Source organism: Leptonychotes weddellii, chromosome 6, assembly GCF_054177405.1.
Source record: "Leptonychotes weddellii isolate Sample4059 chromosome 6, ASM5417740v2, whole genome shotgun sequence".
In the NCBI taxonomy this organism is placed as follows: domain Eukaryota; kingdom Metazoa; phylum Chordata; class Mammalia; order Carnivora; family Phocidae; genus Leptonychotes; species Leptonychotes weddellii.
Genome location: NC_138374.1, coordinates 61,067,650 through 61,089,723, shown reverse-complemented (window position 1 = coordinate 61,089,723; position 22,074 = coordinate 61,067,650). Strand labels below are relative to the sequence as shown.

The following is a 22,074-nucleotide window of genomic DNA, read 5'->3' as shown; positions in this document are numbered from 1 at the left end:
CAATGTATACTGTCCCATAAAAAGAGATGCTCAAGTCCTAACCCCAGGGACCTGTGAATATCAACTTAATGGTAAAGGGGGTCTTTGCAGATACAATTAAGGATCTTGGGAGGATACTATTCTGGATTTAGGATAGGCTCTGAAACCAATGACTGGTGCGCTCATAGAGGAAAGAAGGTGAAATTTTAAACACAGAGGCACATGAGGGAATGCCATGTGAAGAAAAAGATAAAGATTGGACTTTTACAGCCTCAAGGCAAGGAGTGTCAGGATTGCCAGCAGACACCAGCAGCTGGGAGACAGTAGAACAGATCCTCCCTCAGAGCCACCGGAAGAAACCAATGCTGCCAACACCTTGATTTCAGGCCTCCAGAACTCTGAACGAATAAATGTCCATTTGTTTTTTGTTGTTTTTTTTAAAGATTTTATTCATTTATTTATTTGACAGAGACACAGCGAGAGAGGGAACACAAGCAGGGGAAGTGGGAGAAGAAGCAGGCTTCCTGCAGAGCAGGGAGCCCGATGTGGGGCTCGATCCCAGGACCCTGGGATCATGACCTGAGCCGAAGGCAGACACCTAACAACTGAGCCACCCAGGTGCCCCAAATGTCCATTTGTTTTAAGCCACCAAGTTTCTGGTAATTCATTATGATAGCCCTAGGAAACCAACACAGAAAGCTTAGCTGGTTATAAAATCTTTAGTTTATGCTTTCTTTCCTCAAGTTTCTTTTCTTTTTTTTTTTTTAAATGGGGTCATTGCAGATTTTTTTTTTAAGATTTTATTTGTTTATTTGACAAAGACAGCAAGAGAGGGAACACAAGCAGGGGGAGTGGCAGAGGGAGAAGCAGGCTTCCCGCTGAGCAGGGAGCCCGATGTGGGGCTTGATCCCAGGACTCTGGGATCATGACCTGAGCTGAAGGCAGATGCTTAACGACTGAGCCACCCAGGCGCCCCTCAAGTTTCTTTTCTTTTCAAAAAATGCTGCTCCATAGTTGCCTTACTTTGTATGTTAAATTTGAAAAGTCTGAAGGCTGAAAGCTGTCTAATTCTCCTGCCCTTGCAAGTCAGTTAATCCTTTTGCCTGGAGTCTTGGAGAATTTATCTTTAAAGTTTAATCATTTTGCTATCATATGTCTCAGAATTGATCTTTGTGTGTCAATTTTCTCAAGTAGGTGTGGGCTCTTTAAATAGTAGATTCAGATTATTTTTATTTTTGGAATGTTTTCTTAGATTATAGGGTTTTTTTTGTTTGTTTTTTAAGTAGACTCCAAGCCCAGCGTGGAGCCCAACATGGGGCTTGAACTCATGACCATGAGATCGAGACCTGAGCTGATATCAAGAGTTAGACATTTAACTGACTGAGCCACCCAGGTGCCCCAGATTATAGGTTTAATATTAGTTCTGGTCTATTGATTTGCTTCTCCATTATAAGAATTTTGGACCGTCTTTACCCATCTTCCATTTCAGCCATTTATTCTCTTTTGATTGTTTTCCTGCCTCTTTTCAATGCTGTATTAAATTTTTTATTTGAAACTATTTTCCCTTGGGCACTTAGCCATTTAGTCTTCAATTCAGAGGTGATTTTTTATTTTCATCCATTTCTTTCTTGAATTCAATCAACTCATTTCTTCTCTTCCTAATTTTGCCTATTTTGTTCTTAGTTTAATTTTTGATTCAAGGTGTTTTTTATATCCCAAATGCTTGACTTGAAAATATTCATTTTAATTTTGTGTATGGTATCACAATTTTCTTCTGCTTTCTGTCATTTTGGGGGGAAGAATTTTTTTTCTTCTGCTGTCATTTTGGGGGGAAGAATTTTTATCAGCTGAAATGCTTTTATCTTCCTTTTCTGTTTCCTATAGTTTTGTGTTGATGAAAAGTCTATGCATTCTATGAGCAGAGTTGGCAGTTGGGGGTTAGGTTACAAAATGGCTAATTTGAGGGCGCTCTCCTTTGTCAGGGTAGTAAAAGGCAATTTATTTAATGGATGCCTCTGTGAAGGGAAGACGATGGGATTGTGATCATTGATTTGGTTCTTATTTCCAAATTTAGGATTCTAAATTTCCCCTCTTCTTTTTCCCTGTACCACCAACTCTCCAAAGAGTTCTTTTTATTAGTCCATACAGTTTTGGGGAGCAGGAATGAGAAGCTCCATATTCAGTTGGCTACAATTTCTTTTAAAACTTTCTTCCTGCTTTCCCTTTTCCTTTTTTGAGGCAATTACCTTAAGTCCTGCTCATTTTAAAGTTCTTTCCTTGTGGCTAGTGTTTTGATCCACTAGAACTCTTCCCTCTCCCCCATATTTTCATCTTTAAGTTTTCCTCCTCTCTCATGATTTTAGGTCAATTTTAGACCCCTTGTTCCCCTCTTCTTTTGTTTTCATAGTTTTTCTGGAGTCTTCCTATCCCAGTTCTGTTCAAAGCCTTTTGACAGAGCTGTACAGAGAGCTCTGGTAAAAATTGGTGTTTATTTTCCTATGTACTGGCAAGATGAGCTTTGTAATCACATTATAGGTATGAGATTTGTGTGGCTTTATTTGTTCTTTTTATTAGTCCATATAGTTTTGGGGAGCAGGTTTGAGAACTCCATATTTAGTTGGCTACAATTGACAGAAGTTTTCCTTGGCTTCTTTATTTTTTTATATCCTAGATTCACTTCAGCAATTTAAAAAAAAAATTCAAGAGTTTAGTTGGAATTATGTTAAATCTATAAATTAATGTGGGAAAACTGATGTGGCTGTTAGGCATGTGCTTTGGGAACTGCCAGAATTCAAATCCTGCTCTGCCATCCACTATTTGTGTGACTTGGGGCAAATTGCTTCACCTCTGTGGGCCACAGCTTCTTCATTTGTTTAAAAACAAAACAAACAAACAAAAAAAACCTCAAAATGTTGTATGATTATGTGTGTAAATTGCTTAACACAGTACCTGGTACATATTATGTATTAATATTGGGTCTACACATCCAGGAAAATCTCTCCTCACTTTATTTGAGTCTTCTTATTTATACCTCAGTACAGCTTTATTATTATCTTCACATTTGTCTTGTACATTCCTTTTAATTTGATTACTAGGTGTTTTACATTTTTTTTTTAAAGTAGGCTCCACGCCCAGGGTGCAGGCCAATGCGGGGCTTGACCTCATGACCCTGAGATCAAGACTTAGGCTGAGATCAAGAGTCAGATGCTTAACTGACTGAGTCACCCAGGCACCCCTAGGTGTTTTACATTTTTATTGCAATTATTAATGCCATTTTGGGGCAGTGTATTCTCTACCTTCATTCACAGGAAAATTTATTTTTGTCAATTTTGGATTCAACTACCTCATAGAATTCTCTTATTGCTTCATTATTTTTTTACTTAACTCTCTTTGTTTTTTTAGGTAGATAAGAATATAATTTGCATGTGCTGATAATTTCATCTTTCTCTTGTTGATAACTACACCTCATTCATTTTTGTCTCTTCCATCAGCTAGGACCTCCAGCACCATGTTTAACAGTGGCAGTGATGACTGGCATCTTTGTCTTATTTCTCTAGTGGCTCACTAGTGAATATGATGTTGTCTGATGGCTTGATCTAGATGCTCTTTCTCAGGGGACTGATTGTGCAATGTGACAGTTCTATTCTTATCATGTTAGTTTAGTAATAACATGGTTTTTAAAGTCTTGTAATATTCTGTTGGATATGATTTGCTGTTGTTTTATTAAGGACTTGTATGTTAATATTCTGTGTTTTGCTTTTGGTGGCTATCTTCGTTAGATTTAAATATTAGGGCTCATCCATTTCATAAAATAGGTGAAGAAATCTATCTTTTTTTATGCTTTGGGGTAGTTATATACCATGGGAGTCATTTGTTCTTTAAAAATTTGAAAGAGGGTGGTGCCTGGGTGGCTCAGTCGGTTGAGCATCTGCCCTCAGCTCAGGTCATAATCCCAGGGTCCTGGGATCGAGCCCTGCATTCGGCTCCCTGCTGAGCAGGGAGTTTGCTTTTCCCTCTCCCTCTGCTCATGCTTTGTCTCTTGCTTTCTCTCTCTCTCAAATAAAAAAAATTTTTTTGAAAGAGGCCCTCAACACAAGGGTTTGTAAAAATAAAAAAAAAATTACAAATAAATAAGAAAAAACCTATCAAGCATATGTTTTTTCAAGTAATCCTTGTGTATCTTTAAAATTTTCCTCCCTTTTTCTACATAGGAGGCTCTTTTATTGTTTTTGTAATTTTTTAAAAGATTTTATTTATTTATTTGACAGAGAGACATAGCCAGAGAGGGAACACAAGCAGGGGGAGTGGGAGAAGTAGAAGCAGGCTTCCTGCTGAGCAGGGAGCCCGATGTGGGGCTCGATCCAAGGACCCTGGGATGGTGACCTGAGCCGAAGGCAGACATTTAATGACTGAGCCACCCAGACATCCCTGTTTTTGTAATTTTTAATCAATGATTTTAGTCATTCTAATAGGTGTATCACTTCTAGGAATTTAAATTATATACATACTCCCACATGTGTGGAATGATAGATGCATACAAAGATAGTCGTTGCAGTATTATTTATAATAGCAAAAGACTGGAAACTACAGTCTAGTATTAGGACATTAGTTAAATAAATTGGGGTACATCCAGACAATGGAAGACCATGCAACCTTTAGAAAGGATGATGTGTCAGTTGGGAACCAAACCCTAAGATGTACAATGAAAAAAGCAAGGTGCAGGGCTGCATGTATAGTATGCTATATTTGTGTAAAAAATAAAAATATATATACTTACACACACATACACTCATATATTAACAGAATATCTTTGCAAGGATACACAAGGAACAGTGGTTTTCTCTAGAGAGAGGTGAATGACTAGGGTATTAGTTTATGTGTCCTCTTGTAACTTTTGGGTCTTTCACTTTCTATTCAAAATTTGCTAAAATTTTTCTCTATGTCTGGGTCCAACCTCAGACTCTTAACATACGAGAAAACTCTATACCTAAATATTATAAAAATCATAGAATCAGGCTCACTGGTTTCATTTGTGTTATTTTTGTGTGATAGTCCTGAGCTACATTTCATATCATGCAAGCTTCTTTGTAGCCTAAAATCTGGACAGCTGTGGAACATAGTCCTGGTAAAATAAAGTTAAGCGGTGTAGACGATAAGACATGCAAACTGTTTAGAGTAGCCTGAATAACTCAGTTGCTTATTTGGCTAAACATGAGTTAAATGGACAAATACTGAGCATCTATTGTAGTATTATAAAAGACACTGATGTTAGACCTTTATAGTACTTTCCTAGAGCCGCCTTAATAAAATACCACAAACTGTGTGGCTTAAGATAAAAGAAATTTATTGTCTCATGGATCTAGAGGCTGAAATCAGGGAGTTGGCAGAGCCATGCTCCCTCTGAAACCCATAGGGAAATCCTTCCTTGCCTCTTGGCAGCTTCTCAGGATTAGCAGGCAGTCTTTGACATTCCTTGGCATGCAGCTGCCTAACTCCCATCTTTGCCTTGGTCATCATATAGCATTTTCCCTGTGTGTCTCTGTTTTCATGTGGCCACCTTCTCATCAAGTTACCCTACTCCTACTCTAATATGGCTTCCTCTTACCTTAATCAACTATAACTGCAACCACTCTATTTCCAAATAAGGTCACATTCTGAGATACTAGGGGTTAGGATTTCAACATATCTTTTTTGAAGGGACACAATTCAACCCATAACAACCTTTCTCTAGAATCTTTGGGGAGAAGGTGAGAGAGAATGTAAAAGCCAAAGATGCTGAAACCTACATACGTTGCATTCAGCCCGCCTGAGTCCTATTGCTGAGATTAAGTTACAGCCTCAGCCTTCCCTGAAAGAGCACAGCGCAGATGAGTTACCAAAACTTCAATCTGGACTCCAGAGGAATTTACAAATGCGGTCCCATATGGAGACCACCCCCTTCCTGGTTCATGCTTCACTGAACTGCATGCTCCACCTTCAGTCATTGCCCTGCCACTCCTGTCCTTCACGGATGAACCACAAGCTTGAGTTAAGAGAAAAAGAAATGTACTAAGAAAGGTCAAATGACAACCCCACCCCCGCCCGCATCAGATCACCGGCTTCACACCAGGAAGATTTGTGTTTGCTTCTTCTTCTTTTTTTTTTTTTTAAGATTTATTTATTTATTTGACAGAGAGAGACACAGCGAGAGAGGGAACACAAGCAGGGGGAGTGGGAGAGGGGGAAGCAGGCTTCCCGCGGAGCAGGGAGCCCAAGGTGGGGCTCGATCCGAGGACCCTGGGATCATGACCTGAGCTGAAGGCAGATGCTTAACGACTGAGCCACCCAGGCACCCCTTGTGTTTGCTTCTTGTGCTCCTGTGCTTCACAGGGCCCCTCCTGCTGTCCACATGAGCACCCTTATCGCCCTTTGAGAGGTACAGGAACCCACAGGTGGAACTGTTCTTGAAGTAATCCCAATTGCTCTCAAGTTTCCGTCAAAAGACATCCTTTTTGAATTCAACACCCGTTGGCCACTAAACCTATTAAGAGTCTATTCACTGAGGGCCAGATTTTACTGCTTGGTTCAATCACACCTCCACCAAGAGCCCTTTCTGTCAGTGAGCAGGATTTGGACTTTTTTTTTTTTTTGTCTCAGAATTAATACACAGCCTTTTCTTGCTTTTCTGTGATATTTTATATTATTAATCCATTCACATCTAAGTGTTTGAGTCTTACTTTCCCAAACACAGTTTAGAGTATTTCTTGCCTTTTTCAGTGGCGAAAGAACTTTTAAAAAGGCAAAGAGAAATTATCCTTATTTTTAAATGGGAAGAGGTCCTAGTAATGCAAAACAATAAAATACATATAACATATATACATATGCAAAACATATATTTATTGCTTTGCATTACGACAACCTTCTCTTCTCATATGAATGTATATTGAATATACACACACATATTTAGAGTAGCTCTTTTTTTTTTTTTTTGGTGTGATGACTTTGTAAGTCCTAGTGATTGTTCTGCCAATATTTATTCCTTACTCCATTTCCCCAACGTATATATATATTTAAGAGCCATGGACATTTTCTTTAGAGTCTACGGAAATAATTCTTGCCTTGTATATTATATGATGGCTGGGAAGGATATTTATTTTTAGCATGACATTTTTGTCAAGGTTAATTGTTTTCCTATTACCTGCCTGATTTTTATTTATTTTTATTTTTTTAAGTATTTTATTTATTTATTTGAAGAGAGAGAGAGCGAGAGCAGGAACACGAGCAGGGGGAGTGGGAGAAGGAGAAGCAGGCTCCCCGCTGAGCAAGGAGCCCGATAAGGGGCTCCATCCCAGGACCCTGGGATCATGACCTGAGCCCAAGGCAGACGCTTAAGGACTGAGCCACCCATGCGCCCCCTGCCTGATTTTTAGAAATGCGAACAATCAACAATTGTTTTGTTTTTTAATCAACTACACTCGGGGGAGTTATTTTTCTGTAGACTCCAGGCACCAGAAAGTGCTTGTTGAATAAGTCTAGTGGACATCACTCCGGGGAAGGAAGAAAGCAAAGGATGGTCCTGCCTTCCCCAGCCCTTGAAGTAGGAACTGTTTTCTGAAAAATGGGAAAAAGAAAGTCAGAGGAAGGTTTGATTTGACTTAAAATTGTCACTTTCCAACTGGGAGAATGTCATTTTTTTTACATTGCTTCAGCTGGGGCTTAAATGGGAATGTATAATGTGGGGTATGAGGCACTATCTCCTGGCTTTTTAAAAGTCACCTACTAAAATCTTTCCAAAAAGGAACACGCCTACTCATAAATCAGTGGAGTTGATTTCAATCTATACCCTGCATTCTAGAATTTAGACACCAATGAGATGCTAACATAAGTCGTGGTTATCAAGTCTCAGTAATCAAGATAAGTAACATTTTAACGCAAAATTTTTTAAAAAAATTGGTAAAGTAGGCCAGCTGCTAACTGCCTATTTCTGTAAATAAGGCTTTCAGGGGTGGGATTAAGATGGGAAGAGAGAGGCAGGATCGTGCAAGTGCAAAAATGCATTCGAAGTTTTGATATATTGCTTATCATGGATTTTTTGCATTAATTTTGATTTTTTTGAAATTAATTTTGACTTTAATAATATTACATTAAAATATTTATCTTGATTATTGAAGTGTGGGTTTTTTTCCGAATCCATAAATTTTGCAAGTTTGCAAAATTTTGCAGTGAGGCACGTGTCACTCACTAGCCTTACCCTAGTATCGGCCCTGTAAAATTACGAGTCAACAAAAATCTATCCATCTTGTTCAACCACGACTCTTACATGTGAGAGAATCAGGCTGCTCCCCTCCCCACTCCCCAGCGTAGAGATGCCCGCACCATGAAGTTTCCTTGCGGCCCCGTGGGTTTTAGGATCCTCTCCTCTGGCTTTCCTTGCACGTGTACTAAAATACTATATTGCATTTGGATTTGTCTTCTCGCCCTGAGCAGCCGGAGTGCCTTGACCGTGTCTGCTTTTGCACTTTGGCTCAAGTTATGAAATGATCCGGTCCTCTGCTCAAAGTTATCCAATTTCACTGCTCGCCAACCACTTCCTCCACAACACCTCCCACAACTGCGCTGACCCGCAGCGATGTCCTCTCCACCAGTGTTCTGCGTCTCAGTCCGGTGCTCGGCACTGGGACGCAGGGTGACAGGACCAGCCCTAGCCTGGGTCGCCCGGGCCGCGGACCCGCCCCAAGCCCAGACCAGCTCGCAGTCTGGCCGCCACATCCTTTCACCGGTCATCGTGTGATCTCGTCTGTGCGCTCCGCCGAGTGCTGCGGCGTGAGAAAGGGCTCGCGCCGCTTCCAGGTTTTTACGGGAGGAGACTGAAAAGCGCGAAAAAGCTCCCGCACGGTAGTGCGCAGGCGCAGCGGCGCCCGGGGCTTTCTTCAGCCCGGTCCTTGGCGGCGCCGGCTGCGCGCCGGGCGCTCGGCAGACGGGTGGGGGCGCTGCGGGGAAGGCGCCCGAGGCGGGAGGGGGCTTCTTGGAGTGGGTGGTGCAGGGCCCGGGTCACCGCCCTCGGGGGCGGGGACCCGTGCGGGCGGAGGAACGGGGCTAGGACCGGTATGGGGCGGGCGCTGCCCGGGGCGTGCGCAGGGGCCGCGGGCCAGATGAGACGGGTGACGGCGGGTGACAGCGGGCGGGGCGGCGGGCGGCGCCGCGTTCACGCCCTCTGCTCGGCCGGGCCGGGAGGGTCCTCGGACTCGGTGCGCGCCTGGCCGGGCGGGCTGAGGCGCGCGGGTCGGACGCGGCGCCATGCACGGCCCCCCTGCTTGGCCGCTGCGGCTGCTCGTGTGGCGAAGCCCGACCGCCAGCACGTGGACCCTGGGCGCCGGCGTCCCGGGACCCCGGCCTCAGTTGACGGGCCTGTGCCCGGCGCGGCCTTGGGGCGTGGGGCCGAGGCTCCTCCGGGATGCCGGAGCCGCGGGAGGCCCGCGCCGCTGGACAAGCGGCTGCCCGGGCGGGCGTCCCCACGGCGCCGGAGGTGGAGCGGGCCTCGTGAGGCTCCTGGGGCTGTGGGCGCGCCCCCCCGGCGCCAGCAGGTGCGGGGCCCTTGACCGGCTAGACGCTCCCCGGCTCCCGCGCGCTGGGCTCCGCGGCGGCCCAGCAGTCGCAGCCCGGGTGGGGGGCGAGGCCTGGCAGCGCGGGCCGGCGTTGCCTGCGGCCGCAGCGACTCCCGAAGACAACCCGCGGCTGCGCCCGGTGGTGGACAGGCGCTCGGAGGCCCAAAAGCTCTTGGGGCTGGCGTATCCGGAGCGCGGGAGGCTGGCAGGTGAGGCTTTCTCTGTCCTCTTCCCCTCCTCTGCGGGTCAGCACACCTTACAGAGCACGTGGTCCCGGGACACAGTGGGGGCGGCAGAGACCTCGGGCCACTTGTAACACTGTGAGGAGGGACGGGCTGGCTTTTTACGTGGGGATCTTTACCAAGAAGTGCTGAATGGGGCGCTCACCTCTCGGTAGCATTGTCAAGCCTTTCAGGTTGGCTGAGAACCTGTTGTCAGTTGTCTTTCATGTTTGTTTTCCTAGCTTGACACACATTATACAAGTGGAGCAGTATCTCATTATTGGAATCTTCGGGTCCGTTCTGCTTTGGCATTGCCAGCTTTCTCAGAATGAGCTGGGTTCCCCCCCTTTTACATTTTAAAATTTATTCTAGCCAAAAATATACCTGTTTTGTTTTATGCAGTTATAGTACTTCTTAAAAACATTATGTATTACGCTAAGCGAAATTAGAGAAAGACAAAAACCATATGAGCTCACTCATATGTGGAATTTAAGAAACAAAACCGATGAACATAGGGGACGGGAAGGAAAAATAAGATAAAAACAGAAAGGCAAATCATAAGAGACCCTTAACTATAGGGAATAAATGGAGGGTTGCCGGAGGTGAGGTGGCTGGGGAATGGGGTAACTGGGTGATGGGCATTAAGGAGGGCACTTGATGTAATGAGCACTGGGTATTGTATGCAACTGATGAATTACTAAATTCTACCCCTGAAGCTAATAATACACTATGTGTTAACTAAATTGAATTTAAATAAAAATAAATAAAAGCATTATTTGCTTTAGGCAAGTTTATTAAACAGTCAACAATTTTTTGCTACGTGAAGTGAAACAATGGAAACCTTTCAGGTTTGTTTCAGGTGCTTTTTGCCTCCCTGAGTGGTAAGCAGGAAGTTACTAGCTCTTCAAAAAAATCAAACACTGGCATGATCAGTGATCCGTGAACTCCAGAAACTATGAGAAACTGTAGATCATAACCCAGCTAAATCATAATTGAGTAATTTTTTTTTTTTTAAGATTTTATTTATTTATTTGAGAGAGAGAGAATGAGAGAGAGCAAGCACATGAGAGGGGGGAGGGTCAGAGGGAGAAGCAGACTCCCTGCCGAGCAGGGAGCCTGATGCCGGACTCGATCCAGGGACTCCAGGATCATGACCTGAGCCGAAGGCAGTCGCTTAACCAACTGAGCCACCCAGGTGGCCCCATAATTGAGTAATTTTTTAAAGAAATCGAAATGAATGTATTTAGAACTATTTTCTATAGTTCCTCATTTTTAACCGTAGTTGGGGAGATGTTTACATGCAAGGGCCTTTTAAGATCTAAAAGTTTTTGAGATTCCCCTAAATCTTCATTTCTTTAATAAATACTTATTGAGCCCGCTCAATATATGGTAGGCCATGGGTTACATTGGCGAGCAGAAAGAAACATGGTTCCTGTTCCTGCTAGAGCTTCCAGCTTAGTGGGGAGGAAACATAAATGAAATAATCATATGACTAGAGATAAAACTGCAGCCATGATGAGGGCGAGGGCCTGTGAGGTTGTCAGATGCAGCCCTTGAAGCAGGTGAGAATCCCACATGCTTTGCTGCAAATCTCTTGACTTAGAAAGGATTTTCTTAGGGAGTCATTTGTGATGTGGAGGAAGGCAGGTGGGGTAGGAATGTTTTACCTCTTGCTGACTGTTGAAGCTTAGGGCAATACTTGGTATCACCGAGGTATAAAGAGAATTTATTTCATTGCTCAGTTGGGCATATGTAGATTTTGATGGAAATAAAGATCTTTTACTCTATTAAAAGAAAATTTTGAGACTAGATGATCTCACTGGACTGTGTGCTGCTTGAGACAGACACTGTGTCTGATTCTGTTCAGTTCTTAGCATGTGTGCAGCACAGAGCAGGGGCTCAGGATGAAGGAATAAATAATGGTCCCACCAGGCCCAGATTGAGGCCCAAATTTAGAGACTCTGAGCACTACAGGGTATGTCTGCCATTCCCATATGCAACTCAGAATGAGTGCAAGGAAAGCCAGTTGTGTTTTATCTCTGAAATATCAGGTGCCGAGAAGGTGTTTTAGGTATCAGACTTTGCTGGTGCCCACATGTGCTCAGCCCTATGGGTAGCCCAGCCCTGCCTCTCTCATAACCATCATCCCTGTACCTTCCTTCCATTCCCACATGTCCTACCATGCTAGTATGTTGAGAAGACAACTTTAAATGAAGCAAGAGCTATACCTCCTTTTATTTTAAGAAGAGCGATTTTGATCTGCCTCATTGAATAATTGTGAACATATAATCTGAGAAAATAAGTCCAAGCTTGATACACTAATTTATTTTAGACAGATCATAAATACTTATTGTATCTTATGAGGAAATCTGATGAAAAACCCTTACTAGGACATATGGTTTCCTTAAAAGTCATTATATATGATATATTGAAGCCAATGTGGATGTCGGCATTTGTGGGATTAAAAGGAACTGGGGTGTCATCATTAATTTGTAACTTACCATAAGAGCAGCCTCAGATGTTGGCACATCTCTCTGAAATGCTGTGGATAAAGAGCTGCGTGTGTGTGTGTGTGTGTGTGTATCAAGAAACAAAAAAAAGCTGAGCTGAAGAAAAGGAATTCCAGTGTTAATTTGCCAATTTTTAGAAAAACAAATGCAAAAATCCTTTTTCAACGATTCAGCTATACATTTGATTAACAATATTTTCATCTGTCTTCAGCAATTTGCTGAGTATGCCACTTGAAGTCTGTGACCAGAAAACTTTGATCTGAAGTAATTTATATGAGAAACTTTAAAATCAGGGTCTACCATTTGAAATGTTTCCATATGTGTGCAGAGAAGAGTTTTAGCATTGTTCCCGTTCTTCTCCCAAAGGCACTGCAGTCCCCTCACCTGCCCCCTGCCCCTCTTCCCTGCGGCTCACTTGGTATAGGAATTAACGCCATCTTCCTATAGCCGTGGCCTACAAGGTTGCTCTCCAGTCTCTCTCTCATAATTCTTCATCTTATCGCCTTGGCCAGAGGAGTCTTAAAAGATACAGGAGCTCATTGAGGAGCCCCTGTGGATGGACTGCTAGGATAAGAAGTAATTTGTCCGAGCCCCTTGCTGCATCTGGCAGATAGAGGGAGGCCGTGGAGGGCTGTAGCCATCCCATTGAGTTAGGGGCAGGGAACACTGCATAAATTGATACCAGGAGTGAGCTGTGGGTCGTTGGGGAACTGAGGTTATAATGACAATGCCAACCTGGAGGTGCACACAGAGCCAGCTTGCCTTCCCTACACTTCCCAGGCAGGTTCCTGGTTACAACTGTGCAAGCAAGGTACACCCCCACCCCTCCACCCACACTGTTTGGTTGAGGCCTCTGGAGAACTGGGGAGGGTGCCTCTCATTTAAAATACTGATAAGGACTTGTGTGGTTTGAGATTAGGACTGTTCTTAGAACCTGATGCCCACCAGGAGCTTTTGCTGAATGTATAGTTAGGTTTTATGAAGTGACCAAAAAGAATAGAGTGATAAAACCAGTGAATGCAGTAAGCAAAGAGAGGGTGAGCAGTGTTTAGAATGGCTGTTTCCTGAAGCCCAGATCAGGACAGAGGCTCTACCAAGGACAGTACTGCTGGCACAGTGAGGCTGAACCTCTGAAATTGAGACTGCTCCAGAAAGCCGAGGAGGTTTGTTTGCTCTGGAAATACCGTATTTCAGAGAGAACATTAACATTCTGTAGCTGTGCTATGAAACGGGTTAGAATTGATTTAAGCAGACAATGCATACCATATTTTATTTTATTTTATTTTTTAAAGATTTTATTTATTTATTTGACAGAGAGAGACACAGTGAGAGAGGGAACACAGGCAGGGGGAGTGGGAGAGGGAGAAGCAGGCTTCCTGCCGAGCAGGGAGCCCGATGCGGGGCTCGATCCCAGGACCCTGGGACCATGACCTGAGCCAAAGGCAGACGCTTAACGACTGAGCCACCCAGGCGCCCCAATGCATACCATATTTTAAAAGAACTTGGTATGAAAAAAAGTAGGGTTCGTTATTATTCTTATGTTGATTACAGGTTGATTAATATTTTGAGTATATTGGATTAAATACATTGTTAAAATTAATCTTACCCACTCTTACTCTTTTAATGTGGCAGAAGATTTGAAAATACGTAAGTGGCTGCCATCATATGTCTACTGAACAGCGAGCGCTGGAGTCAAAGGCAGGCCTCCCACTATTGTACATATGGCCCAGATGCCTCAGTCTTCAGCACATGCTGACAGTCTGGAAGATCTTTGTTCTGCAGATTACTCCATGAGCCTGAGCAGTTTCCTAAACTCTGTTTCCTGCTAGTCTACCAGCCCCTGATGTCTTCACTTCCTTCCCTATCCAGCTTAGATGCCAGGTTTCTTCACCTCACCCTCTAACCTGCAATACCCTCTCCTCCTTTGTGCCCCATAATACCCACCTTGCATCCATGGAGATGTCTCCTAGACACTTGAAAACTCAACATGTCCAAAAACCAAAGTTGCCTTCCTCCCTAAAGCTGCCTTTTCTGCTCTGTCCCTTCTCTCAGAGAGTGGACTGCTGTGTGAACCCCTTTGCCAAATCTGGAGACATTCTTGGCTCCTTGTGATAGTAACAGTAATGAAGATAATAGCTAATTATTGTTTGCTAGATATTGGGCCCTCTATCAGATGCCTTACATATATGCACTTAATTTACTCCTTGTAATATTTCTATGAAGGAGGTATAACTTTTATTGCCATTTTATAGATGAAGACACTGAGGCACAGAGAGGTTGAGTGACTCACTGGAGGTCAAACAGCTAGATGGCAGAGCGAGGTCCAGTTTAGAACCTGTCCTCCTAACATGCTCCCCAAATCCAGCCAATCCTCAGGTCCTGTAGAGCCTAGTTCATAAAAATATCTCCAGTCCTTGTCACCCTCCTTGTCCTCTCTGCCCTTGCCCTAGTTCCTTCCAGTCCTTCTTGCCTGGAGCAGTGGAATAGCGTGTTCTAAGGAGTCTCTGTCTGCAGTCATGCCGGCCTCCAGCCCTCCCCTTTCACTCTGCAGCCAGAGTGGATCATTTAAAATGCAAAGCTGGGTATCAAGGAGGGCACACATTGCATGGAGCACTGGGTACGCAAACAATGAATCATGGAACACTACATCAAAAACTAATCATGTACTGTATGGTGACTAACATAACATAATAAAAAAATAAGTTAAAAAAATAAAAATAAAATGCAAAGCTGGGGACGCCTGGGTGGCTAAGTCAGTTAAGCGTCTGCCTTCAGCTCAGGTCATGATCCCAGAGTCCTGGGATCAAGTCCTACATCGGGTTCCTTGCTCAGCGGGGAGCTTGCTTCTTCTGCCTGCTGCTCCCCCTGCTTGTGCTCTCTCTCGTTCTCTGACGAATAAATAAAATCTTTACGAAAATAAATAAAATGCAAAGCTGACTGTAGCACTACCCAACTTAAAGCCCTCTTAGCCTGCCATTCTGCAAATTCCCTATTCCACGTTATAATCAAGAACCCACTACCTCTCCACTTTGTTTCTTAGTACTTCTTCCTTTGCGCCATGAGGTCCCAGTTCCAACTCTGTCCTGCAGCCATTCTCCTTCCTGGCCTGCCCCAACCTCCAGGCTCGTGCCCTTTTCTCTACTTTGAATGTAGTAAGATGAAGGCTTTGTCTCAGTGTGGTTCTGCATTATATGATTTGGGTGACCTTGGGCAAGCTCCCTTGCCTCTCTGTGCTTGAGTTACCTTTGAAAATGTGGATAAGAGGGTTTGGGGGAGGATTCAAGGAGATAGTACCTACCAAATGCTTCAGACAGTGGTGGGTACTCATTTTTGTGTTTCATCTTTAGTCCTGGAATGACACTGGGCTTAGCTGTACCTGCCAAAATTGTCAGATGAATCGTTAAAAGATGGGTACCATGTCTAGCAGGTGATGGGCATGCTGTGCAGCTTCTTCCACCCATCCCAAACCTTTGTTTTTTCATGAGTTAACTGCATTTTAGGGTTTCTGTCCCCCTTCTTTTGAAGAATATTTCTTTCACTTTTTGGATGCCATGATTTAGTAGGATGAGGATAACAGAAAGATACCTGAAGATATCTGTCAAGAGATACGTAACAGTTGCTGGGGTCCCATCAGGCAAGGATAGGAACAAGCAAGAGGCTTAACCACAGAAAAAAGTTGGAGAAGGTTTTCAGAAGGATTGTAGTATAGTTAGCATGTCAGGTTTAGGGAGGAATCTGAAACGATAGGGTGCAAGTCTAAATTATTCATTAATGTCTGAGACAGTGGTATGTAGTAAAACCTCCATTCACAGGAATCCATCTAAACAAAAGCTGAAAAAAAATCTTCTATTTTACTTTTGTTTATATTCAGTTTGTAGGAAAAGGACACAAATGGCAGTAAAACAAATGGATAATCTTTTTTTTTTTTAATTAAAAGGCAAAAGGGGATATGCTGGAATGAGTTTGGATTCAACTAAATTCCTTCCTCTTTGTAGTCATTATCATTATTGTGTAAGAACTAGTGTTCAGAATCAAAATCATAGGGCATTTTATTCACAAACTACAGATTCTGATTTGGAATCAAAACTTTGAATTAGAACACTGGAGGAGGGAGGGAGAAATGGACCCTTCTAGCACTTCACATACCTTATATTCTTGGAAGCATTTGCCAGAGTGAATGAACAGACTGGAGGGACTAGCTACTGATGAAAGATGAAGCAGAAAGGCTTCTCGGGTTGATCCCTTGTTCCCCAGGACACCTCCTTCTGGAGCATGCCTGTTCACCACAGTCATGTCCTGCGGAATCCCAAGTTAGTTCTGCATGCCTTGTGGGCTTTCAGTCCCTCTGGGCCCTATTGTCAGGAGCGTGGCATTTTGAAACAAGACACCAGGTCTTATATCAAAATGAAATGGCCCTTGGCCAGGTTTACATTATTCAGTTAAATTGTGATTATGGGATTTTAAGCCAGACACAGGGACTTTCTGGCTCTGTGCAAAGAGTCATTTCCATCTGGATTTTCTGAGGCACCAGATCTTACGTTCCTATTTAGGCAACTGAGGAACTTTGGTCTGATACACTTTTGTGCCTTCTTTGCCAAAGTTCAATTTATTTGTTCGTTCATTCAACAGGTGTTTATTGAACTTCTACTATGTGTCTGTGGGGTGGGGATATAGCAGTGAACAAAGCAGACAAAAATCTTTATGTCCTGGGGCACCTGGCTGGCTCAGTCAGAAGAACATGTGACTCTTGATCTTGGGGTTGTGAGTTCAAGCCCCACGTTGGGTGTAGAGACTACTTAAAAATAAATTCTTAAAGAAGTCTGTTATGTCCTAATGAAGAGATAGACAATAAACAAGTGAAACGTTTAGAATGCCAGAAGGTGGAGGGTGTTAGGAGAAAAATGAAGAGGGAATGAGGCAGCCAGTGTTGGGTATCTGTATTTTAAATAAGGTTGTCAGAGTGGGTCTTCTCGAGAAGAGGATGTCAGAAGGCCTCGAGGAAGGAAGAGCGTGATTGTGTGAAATGTTCCTTACTTAAAAGGCTCTCCTTTCTCCTAGAGCTCTGCCAACTGAAACTGCTGGCACTGAGTTTGCTCTATACTCTTTTTTTTTAAAGATTTTATTTATTTATTTGACAGAGAGACAGAGCGTAAGCAGGGGGAGGAGCAGAGGGAGAGGGAGAAGCAGACTCCCGTGGAGCAGGGAGCGGGATGTGGGGCTTGATCCCAGGACCCTGAGATCATGACCTGAGCCGAAGGCAGACGCTTAACCTACTGAGCGAGCCACCCAGGTGCTCCGCTCTATACTCTTTTTAAATATAAAAACTATTTTTTAATTGAAGTATAGTTGATGTACAATGTTATATTAGTTTCAGGTGTATGATATATTGAATTGCCAATTCTATCTGTTACTTAGTGCTCACCACGATAAGTTTAGTCACCGTCTGTCACCAAATAGCATTTAGTACTGTATTATTGACTATATTCCTTCCCTATGCTGTACTTTGGTCTCTGTGACTTACTTATTTTATAACTGGAAGATTGTACCTCTTAATCTCCTTTATCTATTTCTCAGTACTCCCATCCACTTTCCCTCTGGCAGCTACCAGTTTGTTCTCTGTATTTAAGAGTCTAAAACTTTTTATTCATTTGTTTTGTTTTTTATATTCTACATATAAGTGAAATCGCATGGTATTTGTCTTTCTTTGTCTGATTTATCTCACTTAGCATGATACCCTCTAGGTCCATCCATCTTATAGCAAATGGCAAGCTCTCATTCTTTTATGGCTAATAGTCTGTGTGTGTGTGTGTGTACACACCACATTATCCAGTCATGTATGGGTGGACACTTGGGTTGCTTCCATATCTCAGTATTGTAAATAATACAATCTACACTCTTTTTATTAAGATTACCTAAAAGCAATACCTTTAATTGCAGTGTTGGCATTAGGCAAAACACAAAGAGAAGCAACTGCTGTTTGCAGGGTGTGAGAGCTCCCCTCTCCCAGGGGTCAGTTCATGTTGTAGTCATCTAGAGCCTCACCATGGAATCTGTGGTGGTGGCACTAGCTGGGTTCCTAATAGGACCAAACTCAAAAGGGATGCAGTGGCATGTACCCTGCCCCCAAACACCCCAGTCTTCCTTTTTTTAAGATTTTATTTATTTTAAGGAGAGAGAGAGTGGGGGGAGAAACAGAGGGAGAGAGGGACAAGTAGACTCCCCTTTGAGTGCAGGGCCTGATGCGGGGCTCGATCTCACGACCCTGAGCTCGTGACCTGAGCCAAAATCAACAGTCAGACGCTTAACTGACTGAGCCACCCAGGCACCGCAACCCCAGTCTTACCTGTTTCTTATTACTCCCGCAGAGATGTTCTGTGTGTATATGAACTTAAGAGCCAATGAGCAAATGTTAACATTTGTGTCTTAGGCTGTTTTCACTAACAGTGTATCTTGGTGATGTCTATACCTGGAGAGTTGCCTCATTCTTCTGAATGACTGTGTAATACGCATAAAGTAAATGCTCCTTAATTGATTAACTTGTTTCCCACTGGTGGTGGTTTGCATACTTTGAATCTTTCGCTGGTATAAGTAATGCTGTAATGAACATCCTCGAAGGTACATGTTTTGTATACACATATGACAGTATATGTTAAGTTAAAATCTTAGGGGTAGAATTGTTGGATCAAAGAGAATGTACTTTCACATTTTAACCAAAACGATCACATCACTCTCCATTGCAGTTGTACCACTTTGCACACCCACTGATAGTGTAAATGCCTCTTTTCCCACAGCTTCACCGACACAGTGTGTTATCGAACTCTTTGATCCTTGCCAATCCAATAGATGAAAACTGTTTTATCTTTGTAGTGTAAATTTGCATTCCTCTTTTTGTGAATGCACTTACTTGCCTGGGGTATGTGTTGTTCCTGATTGGATTTTCTCAGTATTTTCCTTTCTGATAAGACTCTATTCCCCTGTTTTTTAGATGTGTGAACAATTGTGTTATTATCTATTTCCATATCATGCTGGTATTCTGGTGCTTTATTCCCCAAAGCAATAAGATTAAGAAGGAACATATCACATGTGTAATGGATGCCAGGAACAGTATACTATTTCAAAACTTTAAATAGCCTTTGGAAATAGTATACATAATCAAGTGCTTTACCTGCATTGTTTGATCTTCAAGCAAAGACACAGTTAGATGCCGGAGAATGACAATGGATAGCATGAATGTAGGAAAAATGTCATCTGAGCTGAACACCCAGCGCACGAGGCAGGGAAGGAGGTCAGAATGGATCTTCAGATTTTCATAGTTAGTCCTTGTTATTCTTGTCTTCACATGATCACACCTGGGTAAAGCAAAAGTCGTTTTGTCTGGGTACTTGGGTATGATCAGTGCCTCCCTACAGTCACCCTACTCGTTGTGTCCCTAGAACCCCCTACGTTCTTGCCTTTAGTCAAGGGCCCAGGAGCGAAAGGAAGGAAACTCCCAGCACGTGAGAGCAGCGCGTGCTCTGGACGGCAGCTCTGGGAGAGAAGCGTGGTGAAGTTGGCCCCCTGCCCCTTGCTGAAGTGCCCACGGACCTGAGAGCTGCTTGTGTTTTTTTTTTTTTTTTAAGATTTTATTTATTTGACAGAGAGAGAGATAGCGAGAGCAGGAACACAATCAGGGGGAGTAGGAGAGGGAGGAGCAGGGAGCCCGATGTGGGACTCGATCCCAGGACCCTGGGATCATGACCTGAGCTGAAGGCAGAGGCTTAACGACTGAGCCACCCAGGCGCCCTCCCTGCTTGTGTTTTTCTAGCCGCAGTTGGGTTTCTGGCCGTGTCCAGTGTCATCACCATGTCTGCCCCCTTCTTCCTGGGAAAGATCATCGATGTCATTTACACAAACCCCACCGTGGACTGCCTCTCCAAGCTGACCCGCCTCTGCCTGGTGCTCAGCGGCGTGTTCCTGTGTGGTGCTGCCGCCAATGCTGTTCGCGTCTACCTCATGCAGACTTCAGGTAAAAGGGCCCCCGCCTTGCACGAGCGAGGCATTCCAGAGCACTCGAGTGGTGTCACGCGGGGCTGTCCGGGCTCGAGGTTCGTGTGCTCCAGGCTGTCTGTTCCTCTTTTCCTGCCATCACATTCAGCGGGGACAGAGCCCCATGTATGGCCAGACGTTGGAGCTACGAATTGCTTTAGGTCAAGCACTCTCTTCTCAACTCTCCCTGTACACGAAGTGAAGTGAGGGACGGAGCCTGTCTGATGGGAGGTTTGCAGACACGGCCTGTGGTCAGGAGGCTGGAGTTCTGAGCCTCCTCCAGGGAACTGTGGAAACCTTATCTGCTCCATGTTTGTGTTTCCCCTTCAGTAGGCACTGGGGCAGGGATTTTTTACAGCATTTCCGTGGTGAGTCCTGGTTGTTAACAGGTGGGGGACTACCACAGTAATCCCAGAGCCCGGGATGCCAGACTCTAAGTCGCTTCTCAGTATTCAGCTAATAAAATACTCTGCAGATAATTAACCAGCGCTTGCCATATGAAAGTTCAATACAGAAAAGGATTGCCAAGGAGGAACAAAATTAGCTTTTGAGAAGTTAATGTAGTAAAGCTTATTTGTAAATAATATTTTTTAAACATCTCTCAGAGATCCTGTATTTTATCCCTGTATCCCCTCCTCCACATCCGCAGTCTGTATATGGTTGCTAAGAGAAAATCAGTGCTTGTTACCGGTGCACGTCTGCCAATATGCCAGGGCTCAGGTGAGTCTGTTCCCACCAGGTGGATGCAGGCACCAGACATGCCTCAGAGGCTGTGGTGCTCAGAAGAGGTTGATGACCTCGGGCCAAGCTGCTACCTGTTAGGTGGCTGCACCCCAGCTGATGCCATTCCTTTTTGCTTTTGCAGGTCAGCGCATTGTGAATAGGTTGAGAACTTCGTTATTCTCCTCTGTTCTGAGGCAAGAGGTTGCTTTCTTTGACAAGACTCGCACGGGAGAATTGATTAACCGCCTCTCCTCAGACACCGCACTCCTAGGGCGCTCGGTGACCGAAAACCTCTCAGATGGGCTCCGGGCCGGGGCCCAGGCTTCTGTTGGCATTGGCATGATGGTATGTTGGCCTGGCTTGTGTTGGTACCTTCTAGTCAGGGCTTTGGCCTGTGCCAGGCCTCTCAGTCATGAGATAAGCTCAAGCTGAGCTGTTGTCATCATCCTGTAAGCCACTTAGCCAAGAGTGCTATCGCAGAGGCTGCGCGGATGTGGAGATGGCTTCTTCCCGTGTGGCCCCCTGCAACCTTCGTTTCTCCAGAATGACTTATCAGGAGAGTGGACCATTACATTTAGCAAAGATTACATTATTGCCTGGGTTTTCTTTCTTTTTTATTTTTTAAAATTTTTTATTGTTATGTTAATCACCATACATTACATCATTAGTTTTTGATGTAGTGTTCCATGATTCGTTGTTTGTGCATAACATCCAGTGCTCCATGCAGAACCTGCCCTCTTTAATACCCATCACCAGGCTAACCCATCCCCCCACCCCACTCCCCTCTAGAACCCTCAGTTTGTTTTTCAGAGTCCATCGTCTCTCATGGTTCGTCTCCCCCTTCGGTTCCCTCCCCCTTCATTCTTCCCCTCCTGCTATCTTCTTTTTTTTTTCTTAACATATATTGCATTATTTGTTTCAGAGGTACAGATCTGTGATTCAACAGTCTTGTACAATTCACAGCGCTCACCATAGCACATACCCTCCCCAATGTCTATCACCCAGCCACCCCATCCCTCCCACCCCACCCCC

The 22,074-nt window shown here is 44.0% G+C and overlaps 1 protein-coding gene across 1 annotated transcript in view; it reads left to right on the top strand.

Annotated features, from left to right (window-relative positions):
• Positions 1–9,083: 9,083 nt before the first annotated feature.
• ABCB10 (ATP binding cassette subfamily B member 10) overlaps positions 9,084–22,074 on the top strand; it is a 34,589-nt gene continuing 21,598 nt past the window's right edge. The window contains exons 1-3 of the mRNA XM_031035294.2: positions 9,084–9,772; positions 20,099–20,299; positions 21,185–21,387. Coding sequence (XP_030891154.2) covers positions 9,256–9,772; positions 20,099–20,299; positions 21,185–21,387 — 921 coding nt within the window. The 5' untranslated portion in view covers positions 9,084–9,255. The remainder of the gene's footprint in view (positions 9,773–20,098; positions 20,300–21,184; positions 21,388–22,074) is intronic.